The 12,858-nt window shown below is 37.9% G+C and overlaps 1 protein-coding gene across 8 annotated transcripts in view; it reads left to right on the top strand.

Moving 5' to 3' along the window:
• The first annotated feature begins 192 nt into the window (after nucleotides 1-192).
• LOC129826459 (kinesin-like protein KIF2A) overlaps nucleotides 193-12,858 on the top strand; it is a 38,954-nt gene continuing 26,288 nt past the window's right edge. For 5 of the 8 annotated variants that reach the window (XM_055887210.1, XM_055887208.1, XM_055887207.1 and 2 more), the window contains exon 1: nucleotides 194-372. In XM_055887210.1, the coding sequence (XP_055743185.1) occupies nucleotides 312-372 (61 nt within the window). In that variant the 5' untranslated portion in view covers nucleotides 194-311. Of the gene's footprint in view, nucleotides 373-12,858 lie in introns of all 8 variants that reach the window. The other 3 variants (XM_055887204.1, XM_055887205.1, XM_055887203.1) reach the window with 1 other exon arrangement.

Below are 12,858 nucleotides of genomic sequence, written 5' to 3'. Positions count from 1 at the left end.
ATTAACAATTTGACTATGTGCATACACGTTCGGTCACTTATTTCTGATCGTCACTAGTAAAAAATTTAAAACGTCCGTTTCTACAATTTATCGTCTTAAAATGTGATTTTAAACCTAACCCTAAAGGAATACTAAAAATATAATTTTAGTTTTCTATTTTTACTATGTATCCAACTCGGACTTTGTGGCTGTGGTAACTATTGAAATCCCGTATTTCTCTGGCTGGCTGCTCCATGCATCTTCCGGTCAAAGTAAATGTATTTCAAACACAAAAAGTCAACATCTTTCAGGATACTCTACACTAATGAAGAATGGTGGGTCGTTTTGGGAAAATCGTCGTCGGCGTGTACGTTGAAATAAAGCGAAGCGATGGTAAGTTACGTTCGTATGTCATTTATCATGTCTGTATTGGTTTTTCCCTCGCTATGAGTTGTTTTGAGAAGCTTTGTGTTGCTGTGAACACACTGCAACCGTTGAAGCCGAGTAGCAGCCGCAAAGTTGGGGTGGCTGTGCTTGCTAGCCAACTTGACCGATGTAGATTTAACTAGCTGACTACCTAAACGACAAATGCACATTCTAACTGGCTAGTTAACAACCAGTTAAAATGGGTTCTTGGATTAACTAGTGTAGTTAGTCAGTTAAAGCAGCTAACGCTAACTAGCTTCTTGACGCTTTACAGTAACTACAGTATGCACAGCTCTGGTTACCACACTAGCTAGTTAACGTTAGTTTAGCAGCTAACAAACTAGCTAACCAAAGCCACCCGCTAGTTAAGTAACGTTAGGTTGTGAAAGGTACCGCGAAATACGTGTTCTGGTTAGTTGGCAAAGGTAAGCTATCAGGTGTCCTTGTTTGCTTCAGAATACTGAAGTGGCTAGGTAACTGGCTAACGATACTGGCTAGATAGAGGTTAACGTTAGCTAAAAGTATATTTAATTACATTTCTAGCTAGTTAACTAACTTTGATAATGTGTTTTTTAAATAATTTTTTTGGGGGGTGAGAAGGCTGGCTGTTAAACTTATTGTCAAGTTAGCATTGTGTCATACTAACGTTACGACTAGCTACATAAGTTACATAGGTCGTTTGGTGGGTATTATCAACCAGGGTTTTGAGATCTCCCAATAACGTTGCAATATCTAGCTACTGCAGATAATTGTTGGGCGGGTAGTAGCTAGCTGACTGAACTTCACGGTGAAGGAAGTTGTGGAGTTCATCAGAAAGTCCCTTCACTGTGGAGTTTGGTCAGCTAGGCAAGTACTGTAACGTTACAGATGGTCTGAAACTGAGGCACTTAGTTAGCTATCTACCTACCCATGTATGTTAGAGGTATAGCATGCAGCTGTCAGAAAAAAGAACCATGACAACCAGGCTAATGGCCTCTATATATATTTTTTTTAGGAGTACCACCATACACATTGACTAGCACTCACAGCTTTTATATTCAGATCAACTTGATCTGGTAGTTTTGCAGTGCACCCAAGATAAGCTTGACTGATTTGTTATAAGGGAGAGGAAGGGGCTGCTTTTGCCAGTCAATGGATACCTGCATCAGCGCCATAGTCTGCTGTGCTTAGTCCAGGCAGCCAAACCGGGTAAACACTCCTAGGAGACAGATCCCTATAGCACCGCAACAAAAACCATCATATCCTTCTGATTACTATAAACTAGGGGTAAAGACTTTTCTTTAAAAAAGTGTTTTGTGTAAATTGAGTTATGGACTACGTGGGTGTTTTAATGTTTACTGGTGCATGATGTATGGGAAGTGGGTCCTATCTAGTGTCCGTAGGTAGTGCAAGCTGTCTGTGTCATCGTGGGTAGGGAGAACTCTCTGGGGGGGTGGCGGCTGGCGAAGCCCGATTCAACCTATTAACCACCACCCCCTCATCTGTTGCAGGCAGCTCTCTGGAATATACCAGGAGTACTCTCCTCCCTCAGCCTCTAGTCCTCCCATTAGCCAAGCACTGATGTGCTCTGCGATGAATGGAGGCATCACTCAACCACAGAATAGCCTACTGTGTGCCATGATAGCAGACTATCATAAGGACTTGAGAGGAAAAGTGGTAAAAGTATAGCAGTTAGATGAGGCTTTAAGCCTCTATCTATTATTACATTTTATCTATTTTTTTTAAATATATGTTTTAATATCAGCTAATTTCACTTTTGACATTGTCATTTACACTACAGTCTAGTCTACTAGAACTTTAACTGAGCAGGGTGTATCTGGCACCAGCATTCCTTTTAATCCCAGCTGGGACAGGAAACACTTTTTGCCCTCTTTCAATGGCATAAGAGAGAGGCCTATTTAATCTTTAGTGTGGATTATCAACTGTATTGTACTAATTTCTGCATGAAATTATCCCCATTCAGTGTCTTTCAAAGTAGATGCCATGGAGACACTTTGGACCAACTGACAGCAGTCCGTTAAGTAAGGAGTCAGTTAAGTAAGGAAGCGGCAGGTAGCTTAGTGGTTAAGAGTGTTGGGCCAGTAAACAAAAGGTCGCTGGTTCGAATCCCAGCGCTTACTAAGCAAAATATTGGTGTGTGCCTTTTGAGCAAGGCACTTAACCCTAATTGCTCCTTTAAGTCGCTCTAACTTGATGTGTTCAGTGTAACTGCCCCCTCTGTCCACTGCTGAACATATGGGAGGTGTCAATTAGAGGTCAATCGATTATGATTTTTCAACGCCGATACCGATTTATTGGAGGACCAAAAAAAGCCGATACCGATTAATCAGCCGATTTTTTTTTTAAACTTTTTTTTATATACAGTGGGGAGAACAAGTATTTGATACACTGCCGATTTTGCAGGTTTTCCTACTTACAAAGCATGTACAGGTCTGTAATTTTTATCATAGGTACACTTCAACTGTGAGAGATGGAATCTAAAACAAAAAATCCAGAAAATCACATTGTATGATTTTTAAGTAATTTATTTGCATTTTATATATATAAACCAATTTAATCTCAAATAAATTATGAAACATGTACAATTTGGTTTAAATAATGCAAAAACATAGTGTTGGAGAAAAGTAAAAGTGCAATATGTGCCATGTTAAAAAGCTAACGTTTAAGTTCCTTGCTCAGAACATATGAAAGCTGGTGGTTCCTTTTAACATGAGTCTTCAATATTCCCAGTTAAGAAGTTTTAGGTTGTAGTAGTTATAGGAATTTTTAGGACTATTTCTCTCTCTACCATTTTGTTTTCATATACCTTTGACTATTGGATGTTGTTATAGGCACTGTAGTATTGCCAGCCAAATCTCAGGAGTTGATAGGCTTGAAGTCATAAACGGCGCTGTGCTTCAAGCATTGCGAAGAGCTGCTGACAAACGCAGGAAAGTGATGTCTGAATGAATGCTTATGAGCCTGCTGCTGTGAAATACGGAACCGTTTCGTATTTTATCGAACGGGTGGCATCCATAAGTCTACATATTGCTGTTACATTGCTCAACCTTCAATGTTATGTCATAATTATGTACAATTCTGGTAAATTAATTACGGTCTTTGTTAGGAAGAAGTGGGGGGTCGGGGGGGGTCTGCCGGGCATTGGGATGACAACTCAACTCGAGATGGGGGCTTTTGGCGGGTGGAATAGTGGGGACCAATTGGAGGTTTGCTTAGTGGAGATGCAAATGTCATGGTACAACTATATAGACACTCAATCATTATGTTACTTTTTAATAGGACGTTTACAAACATATATTTTGATAAAAATAATTGAAAGGTGTGTCTCATTATGGTAAGTGGTGAAATAAGTATAGCAAGTTACAATTGTAATGGCTTAGCAGATAATAAGAAAAGACGATCAGTATTTACCTGGCTAAAAGAGAAGGATTATAATATCTACTGTTTACAGGAAACCCATTCGACAGTTTTAGATGAAGTTTTGTGGAAAAAGAACTGGGGGGGCAAAATATATTTCTCCCATGGGCAAAGAAATTCAAAAGGGGTGATGGTTTTAATTAATAATAACTTTGATCCAAATGTGCAACTTGTCCAAACAGATCCTCAAGGTAGATGGATTATTTTAAATATGTTATTGGACAATAAACATATATGGCTTATTAACCTATACGGTCCGAATAATGATGATCCAAGCTTCTTTGACAATATATATAAGAATGTATCAACTCTACAAGCAACACTAGACTCTATTATTATAGTGGGAGATTTTAATACGGTCTTAAATACCTCTATGGACCGGAAAGGAAATCACACTACAAACTATCACCCTCAGGCACTTAAGGAAATCAGGAATGTCATGGATGTATTGGAATTAGTGGATATATGGAGACTTAAATACCCTGACCTAGTGAGATATACATGGCGGAGGCTTAATCAAGCTAGTCGCCTTGACTACTTTCTTATATCATTCTCTCTGGCACCAAAAGTTAAAAAGTGTTTGATAGGGGACAGAATGCGGTCGGACCATCACATAATTGGCATATATATTACTCTTACAGAATTTCCACGTGGCCGAGGATATTGGAAATTTAATCAAAGCCTACTAGATGATAAATTGTTTAGAACTAGGACAGAAGAATTTATAACTGACTTTTTTAGACATAACATAGGTACAGCAGATCCCCATATTGTATGGGACACTTAAGTGTGCCTTTAGAGGCCATGCAATTCAGTACTCATCTATAAAACAAAAGCAATTTCGATCAAAAGAGTCCATATTAACAAAGGAAATTGAAGGACTAACAGTACAGTTAGATAACAATAAAAACGGTACCATAGAGGCACAGAATAAGTTAGAGGAAAAACAAAAAGAAATGGAGGAACTTATTCAAGAAAGATCCAGTGTAATATATTACAAAAATAAAGCGAACTGGATGGAATATGGGGAAAAATGCACCAAATTCTTTTTCAATCGTCAATATAGAAATGCTACCAAAAAAAACGTATTAAAACTTGTTACAAATGATGGAGTCACGCATGATTCACCAAATGATATTTTGAAAGAGGAAGTAAAGTACTTTAAGAATATATTTTCGTTTCAGGCTCCTCCATCTCCACTAACTGAAACTAATTGTATGGATTTTTTCCCTAATAATAATGTAAAATTAACATCTGTACAGAAAGACTCATGTGAAGGCCTAATTACAGAGGAGGAACTACTTGATGCAATTGGGGCCTTTAAGGATGGGAAAACTCCAGGACTGGATGGCATACCAGTGGAAGTATACAAACATTTTTTTGATATACTCAAAGGACCATTATTAGCTTGTTTTAACCACTCCTATATAAATTATAGATTATCAGACACGCAACAAGAAGGTGTGATATCATTATTACTGAAACAGGACCCAAGTGGTATATATAAAGATCCAGTCCATTTAAAAAATTGGAGACCTCTTACACTTCAGTGTTGTGATGCAAAAATCCTAGCAAAATGCTTGGCGCATAGAATAAAAAAAGTTTTGTCAGATATTATTCATCCTAATCAGACAGGTTTTTTACATGGACGATACATTGGAGATAATATAAGGCAAGTACTGGAAACAATGGAACACTATGAAATATCGGGGACACCAGGCCTGGTTTTCATAGCTGATTTTGAAAAGGCTTTTGATAAAGTACGACTGGAGTTTATATATAAATGCCTAGAATATTTCAATTTTGGGGAATCTCTTATAAAATGGGTAAAAATTATGTATAGTAACCCTAGGTGTAAAATAGTAAATAATGGCTACATCTCAGAAAGTTTTAAACTATCTAGAGGAGTAAAACAAGGTTGTCCACTATCGGTATATCTATTTATTATTGCCATCGAAATGTTAGCTGTTAAAATTAGATCAAACATTAATATTAAGGGATTAGAAATCCAGGGCCTAAAAACGAAGGTGTCATTGTACGCTGATGATTCATGTTTTCTTTTAAAACCACAACTAGAAACTCTCCACGGCCTCTTAGAGGATCTAGATACATTTGCTATCCTCTCTGGATTAAAACCAAATTATGATAAATGTACCATATTACGTATTGGATCACTAAAAAATACACATTTTACATTGCCATGTAGTTTACCAATTAAATGGTCTGACGGTGATGTGGACATACTCGGTATACAAATCCCAAAAGAAAGAAATGATCTCACTCCAATAAATTTTTATAGAAAGTTAGCAAAAATAGATAAGATCTTGCTACCATGGAAAGGAAAATACCTGTCTATTTGTGGGAAAATCACCCTGATTAACTCTTTAATCATATCACAGTTTACCTATTTGCTTATGGTTTTGCCTACACCTAGTGACCTGCTTTTTAAATTATATGAACAAAAAATATTCAATTTTATTTGGAACGGCAAGCCAGATAAAATTAAAAGGGCCTATTTATATAACGAATATGAATTCGGAGGACAGAAATTATTAAATATTAAAGCATTAGACCTCTCACTAAAGGCATCAGTCATACAAAAGTTATACTTAAATCCAAACTGGTTCTCTAGTAGATTAGGATGAGACATTCGTACCAATGTTCAAGAAGGGCCTTTTTCCCTTTATTCAGATTACACCTGCTCACTTTCGGTTGCTTGAAAAGGAAATAATTTCCAAAATATCTTTATTTTTTAAACAAGCCTTAGAAAGTTGGTTTTCAGTTTCAATTTCAGTTTAATCCACCTGAAAGGACGGAACAAATAGTACAACAAATCTTGTGGTTAAATTCAAATATAGTAATTGATAAAAAAAACTGAATTTATCGAAGAAATGTTTAAAAAAAGTATAATTTTTGTGAATGATATCATAAATAGGACTGGTGGAGTAATGTCACACATGCAGCTAACACAGACATATGGAAATGTCTGCTCTACCCAAAATTACAACCAATTAATTGCGGCATTACCACAAAAATGGAAGAGGCAGGTGGAAGGGGATAAAAGTAAAGAACTTGTATGTCGGCCTTATATTAAAGAACATAAATGGTTAAAGAAAAGTGTGATAAATGAAAACATATACCAATTTCATTTAAGGACCAAAAAACTTACAGCTGTGCCATATAAATTGCTAAATAGTTGGGAAGAGATTTTCGATGTACCCATTCCATGGCACATGGTTTATGAATTGATACGCTATACAACGCCGGATTCAAAACTTCGAATTTTTCAATTTAAATTATTGTACAAAATTCTTGCAACTAATAGAATGTTATATATATGGGGGATACAATCTTCCCAGCTCTGTAGATTCTGCTGTGAGGAGGCAGAGTCATTAGACCATTTATTTTGGTATTGTCCACATGTAGCTCGTTTTTGGTCACAGGTCCAGGAATGGTTGAAGAATTGCAACATTTGCGTAGAACTAACGCTACAGATAGCAATACTGGGGGATTTGAAAAGCCATAATCAATCAATAATATAATAATTATTTGAGCAAAAATGTTTATTTTTAATTTACAATCCGTGGAAGCTATGAGAATAGGAAGATTCAAATCTTTTGTGAAGCATCACAGCACAGTTGAAAAATATATGGCAAATAAAAATCCGAAATGGATGATGTTGGAAGATAGATGGGAAAGGTTGAGTGGAGCTGAAGGGTGGGACTAATAACAAGATAAACAATGTAGGGCATACGTGATCTGTGAAATGTGTATAGGTGCGGAGCTATTGTGAAATAGCACAGTTACAAGTGGAAATCAAACTGGATGGACAACAGAAATAGAGGAAGGACTAAGAACAAACAAGAGAGAACTATTATAAAGTAGACTGTGTCTGTAAAATGTGTATAAGATGTATAAATTGAAGGTAAAAACAGAAATGTTTATCAGTTTACTCCAATTGGGGGATCGGTGGTAGGGTTTGCGGGGAATAATAATAAAGGTATACTCTTTAAAAAAAGTATGTATGTCTATGTAGGTATGTGTATGTATATATGTGTATATGTATGCATACGTGAATGGATATATATATTTACCCCAAAAAATATGGGGGATTGGAAATGATGCAGACAATTACATTGGAAGCAACATTCTTTCCGCAATATTAAGCTGATCCACACCCCCAAAAAAATAAATAAATAAAGAAGTGGTCTTCACACGTAACGAGCGGCTGCATATACCCTGACTCTGCTTGCACAGAACGCAAGAGAAGTGACACAATTTCCCTAGTTAATATTGCCTCCAAACATTAATTTCTTTGAACTAAATATGCAGTTTAAAAAATATATACTTGTGTATTCATTTTAAGGAAGCCATTGATGTTTATGGTTAGGTACATTGGTGCATGACAGTGCATTTTTTGCGAATGCGTTTGTTAAATCATCACCCGCTTGGCGAAGTAGGCTGTGATTCAATGATAAATTAACAGGCACCGCATCGATTATATACAACGCAGGACAAGCTAGATAAACTGGTAATATCATCAACCATGTGTAGTTAACTAGTGATTATGTTAAGATTTATTGTTTTTTTTATAAGATAAGTTTAATGCTAGCTAGCACCTTACCTTGGCTCCTTGCTGCACTCGCGTAACAGGTGGTTAGCCTGCCACACAGTCTTTTGTGGAGTGCAATGTAATCGGCCATAATCTGCGTCCAAAAATGCAGATTACTGATTGTTATGAAAACTTGAAATCGGCCCTAATTAATCGGACAAGCCGATTTAATCGGTCGCCCTCTAGTGTCAACACACCCACTCAGCCAGGTTTCAGCACCAAAGTGGGCCACCCATGGTAAACAATGTCTACTCTTTAAGCCCACTTTAGATCATCTGCTTTGAGGCAGTTGGAGAGAAAGCAGGATTATTCTCTCCTGCAGTACTATAAAGTTGTGCTCATTGGGAATAGGGAAGGGCGGAAAGGGGATAACTAGTCAGTTGCACAACTGAATGCATTCAACCGAAATGTGACTTCCGTATTTAACCCAACCCCTGAATCAGAGATGTGCCTTAATCGATGTCCACATCATCGGCGCCCAGGAGCAGTTGTTGTAGGGGGGTTAACCTTCTTGCTCAAAAATGGATGAGTCATGTTTGAGCTACCCTATATTGTACTGTATCATCATCATCTAATTGGAACAACAAAAACTATGGATACGTAAGTCCATAGACTATAATGTAACAGACTGGCCTCTCTGCATGCTTATTGTTGTGTGATGCAACCAGTTAGAGTTCCAGAAGTGTTCTTAGAGATGAGTGTATTTGACAGACCGGATGCTCCATTCACGGAAAACGTAGTGTTAGGCCATTTGTCACATTTAAACCTACAGTATTTGAGCTAATCTGTTACCCTATGATTCTTCCTCCTAGTCAGTGACGGGTTCTTTCTGACAGCTTCACCAAATCGGCTCTGCACGTGAATGTTGATTTTGTCTCTCCCCACCAGACGCTTTCATGACACGCAGGTTAAAATGCCAAAAACCAACTGCGAACCAACTATATTCATTTGTGGTCAGGTCGAAACACGCAAAATTCATGGACATTTACTTAGCTTGTTGTTGCTGACTAATTTGTCCTGGGAAGAAAACATTTGTTTTACTTTGAATGCAGATCATTTTTTTGTTGCTGGATCTTTCTAGAATTTTGATCAATTTTTTGTCATACAAAATCGTGTGTTCTCTACTCTGACAATTAATCCACAGTTAAAAGGGGAAATTTAGTTATTCTTTTTTTCTTTTTATTAATCTAGGGCTGTCCCCAACACCCCAAAAATCTTTGTCTACCAAGAGTTGTCTGTTATTTTGAGAAATCGATTGGTCAAAATGTTTAAAAGGGTATTTATCCACATGTAGAAACATGCTATGTGTTTTAGTCAAATCAACTACACTGCTCAAAAAAATAAAGGGAACACTTAAACAACACAATGTAACTCCAAGTCAATCACACTTCTGTGAAATCAAACTGTCCACTTAGGAAGCAACACTGATTGACAATAAATTTCACATGCTGTTGTGCAAATGGAATAGACAAAAGGTGGAAATTATAGGCAATTAACAAGACACCCCCAAAAAAGGAGTGATTCTGCAGGTGGTGACCACAGACCACTTCTCAGTTCCTATGCTTCCTGGCTGATGTTTCGGTCACTTTTGAATGCTGGCGGTGCTCACTCTAGTGGTAGCATGAGACGGAGTCTACAACCCACACAAGTGGCTCAGGTAGTGCAGTTCATCCAGTGATTGCTGCTGGGTTGTTGCCCTCCTACGGCCTCCTCCACGTCTCCTGATGTACTGGCCTGTCTCCTGGTAGCGCCTCCATGCTCTGGACACTACGCTGACAGACACAGCAAACCTTTTTGCCACAGCTCGCATTGATGTGCCATCCTGGATGAACTGCACTACCTGAGCCACTTGTGTGGGTTGTAGACTCTATCTCATGCTACCACTAGAGTGAGAGCACCGCCAGCATTCAAAAGTGACAAAAACATCAGCCAGGAAGCATAGGAACTGAGAAGTGGTCTGTGGTCACCACCTGCAGAATCACTCCTTTTTTGGGGGTGTCTTGCTAATTGCCTATAATTTCCACCTTTTGTCTATTCCATTTGCACAACAGCATGTGAAATTTATTGTCAATCAGTGTTGCTTCCTAAGTGGACAGTTTAATTTCACAGAAGTGTGATTGACTTGGAGTTACATTGTGTTGTTTAAGTGTTCCCTTTATTTTTTTGAGCAGTGTATATTCACTGAGCTTGTCTGATGCTTTAAGCACACTGTTTGATTAAATAGTTAAGATACACAAATGACTAGAGGGAGTCCGACCAGCAATTGATTTGATTGTGCCTGGCCAGGCTGACTTGCTACGCTGTCTTAAAAAAAAAAAAGACAGCGAGTGACTGTGACAAGCACCCGTTTTCTTTCTCCACCATGGTGTTTATTGCGCTGTACGTGTTGCTGAAGCTGCAACATAATTTCAGCCATTTCTGACTGAAGAGTTCTGTTACCGAAATCCCTAATTTTGTTTAGGAAAAACATTCCCTCAACCCTTACTGTCTTTACGTGACATGTATGCATCGCATGCATGTGACCAATAGGGCCTGACCTACACTGTATAGCATATCATAATCACATCAATAAATTGGTTATAATAAACTCTGAACACCAAAATGGGTGCAGTCTACTGGTTGCTCATGAGGTAAAGGGGAAGTCCGATGTGTGGAATTAATTTGACTAGTTGTAGAAAATACTGGAGATCAAGAAAAATAAGTAGCAAGCTCTGCATGCATATTATGTGTGCCAAACAGGTGCTGTTACATTACAATATCATTTTTCTGACTGTTTGGAACAACACTAACTTTTATAAGTGTACCAGAGAGTCTGTTGTAATGTTTTTTTGCTATGCCTTTATATCAAAGACTAAAAACAGTCGCATTCATTCGTGAATACAATTTCTGAAATGGAACGGTTTATTTATTGTCTAAGCTAATTATTCAAGGCTCACTTTATTTTATTTTAAAACAAATGCTTGATTGCATTTCAAATCATGAATGATTTCGTATGCTGTGTGATGACGTGAACGATTGAATGACTGATACAGTAACCTATGAGTGTTGAAATATAGGCCTAAGTACGTTACCGTATTAAGACTCTGGAGAAAGACAACGGGATGCGCTCTTAGGTCTACAGCTCAATGGTGGTTATACAAGGCTGCTGTACTAAGCCTACTAATAATAATGACATTATTATTATAATGATGATCATAATAGTAATAATGAGATCAAGAAAAAGGAGCATTATTAGTATTTTTATTTTCCGGACAATTTGGAACAGTGTTAATAACACTAAATAAATCTTAAATAATACCAGAGGCTGTTTTTTTTTTTACGAAAAAAAAAGGTGTAAAGCCTTTATTACAGCAAAGCAAAGATTAAAAACTGCCTCATCCAGAGGCGGTGCTCCTAGTGGCCGGGGACTTTAATGCAGGGAAACTTAAATCCATTTGACCTAATTTCTACCAGCATTTTACATGTGCAACCAGAGAGAAAAAAATTACACCACCTTTGCTATACACACAGAGACATACGTACAAAGCTCTCCCTCACCCTCCATTTGGCAAATCTGACCATAATTCTATCCTCCTTATTCCTACTTAGCAGATAAAACTAAAGCAGGAATCACCAGTTACTCGGTCAATAATAAGTGGTCAGAAGACGGAGATGCTAAGCTACAGGACTGTTTTGCTAGCACAGATGACGTCGTCCCCACAGTGACCGTACATGCATACATACCCCAACCAGAAGCCATGGATTACAGGCAACATCCACACTGGGTTAAAGGGTAGAGCTGTTGCATTCAAGGAGCGTGACTCTGACCCTCCGGGACTCTAACTGCTAGCAGTTTATGTTACTCTTCAATAACACAGACCCCAAAGAAAATCAGGGGAGTAAAATGGGTTTATTCAAAGATGACAAATCATGTGGGGAGGTATATGTTTATTCTCCCCTGTCCTCAGTGATTCTCTCCTGTGATTCTGTCCACAGAACAAAGGGATGGGATGTTCTTTATAACTTAGCCCTAGCCTGTGGTTGACCAATTAGAATTCCTTGCAATAAAACTGGGCCAATGGCCAAATATCAAGTATCCTGTTTCAGGTTCAATGTATAAACAATTTGGACCAATGAGAACTTGCCATGTAGCTATGAGTCCCAGACTGAAATTCCTCCCATGTCTCTGACCCATTGATCATTAATTCCCTATTACAGAAAAAACACTATTTCCATTAATCGTTAGTACTCTATTGACTTTTAGTCCTCTTCACCTTTAGTTCTATTGACTTTTAGTCCTCTACGTTGTGTATTTATCTTTGAAAATATTCTTACACTTATAAGAAATCCTGCGATGCACTCAGACGAACCATCAAACAGGCAAAGCGTTTGATGGTTCGTCTGAGGACTAAGATTGAATCGTACTACACCGGCTCCGACTCTCG

Source organism: Salvelinus fontinalis, chromosome 28 (assembly GCF_029448725.1).
Source record: "Salvelinus fontinalis isolate EN_2023a chromosome 28, ASM2944872v1, whole genome shotgun sequence".
In the NCBI taxonomy this organism is placed as follows: Eukaryota; Metazoa; Chordata; class Actinopteri; order Salmoniformes; family Salmonidae; genus Salvelinus; species Salvelinus fontinalis.
This window is presented reverse-complemented; position numbering and strand designations above follow the sequence as displayed.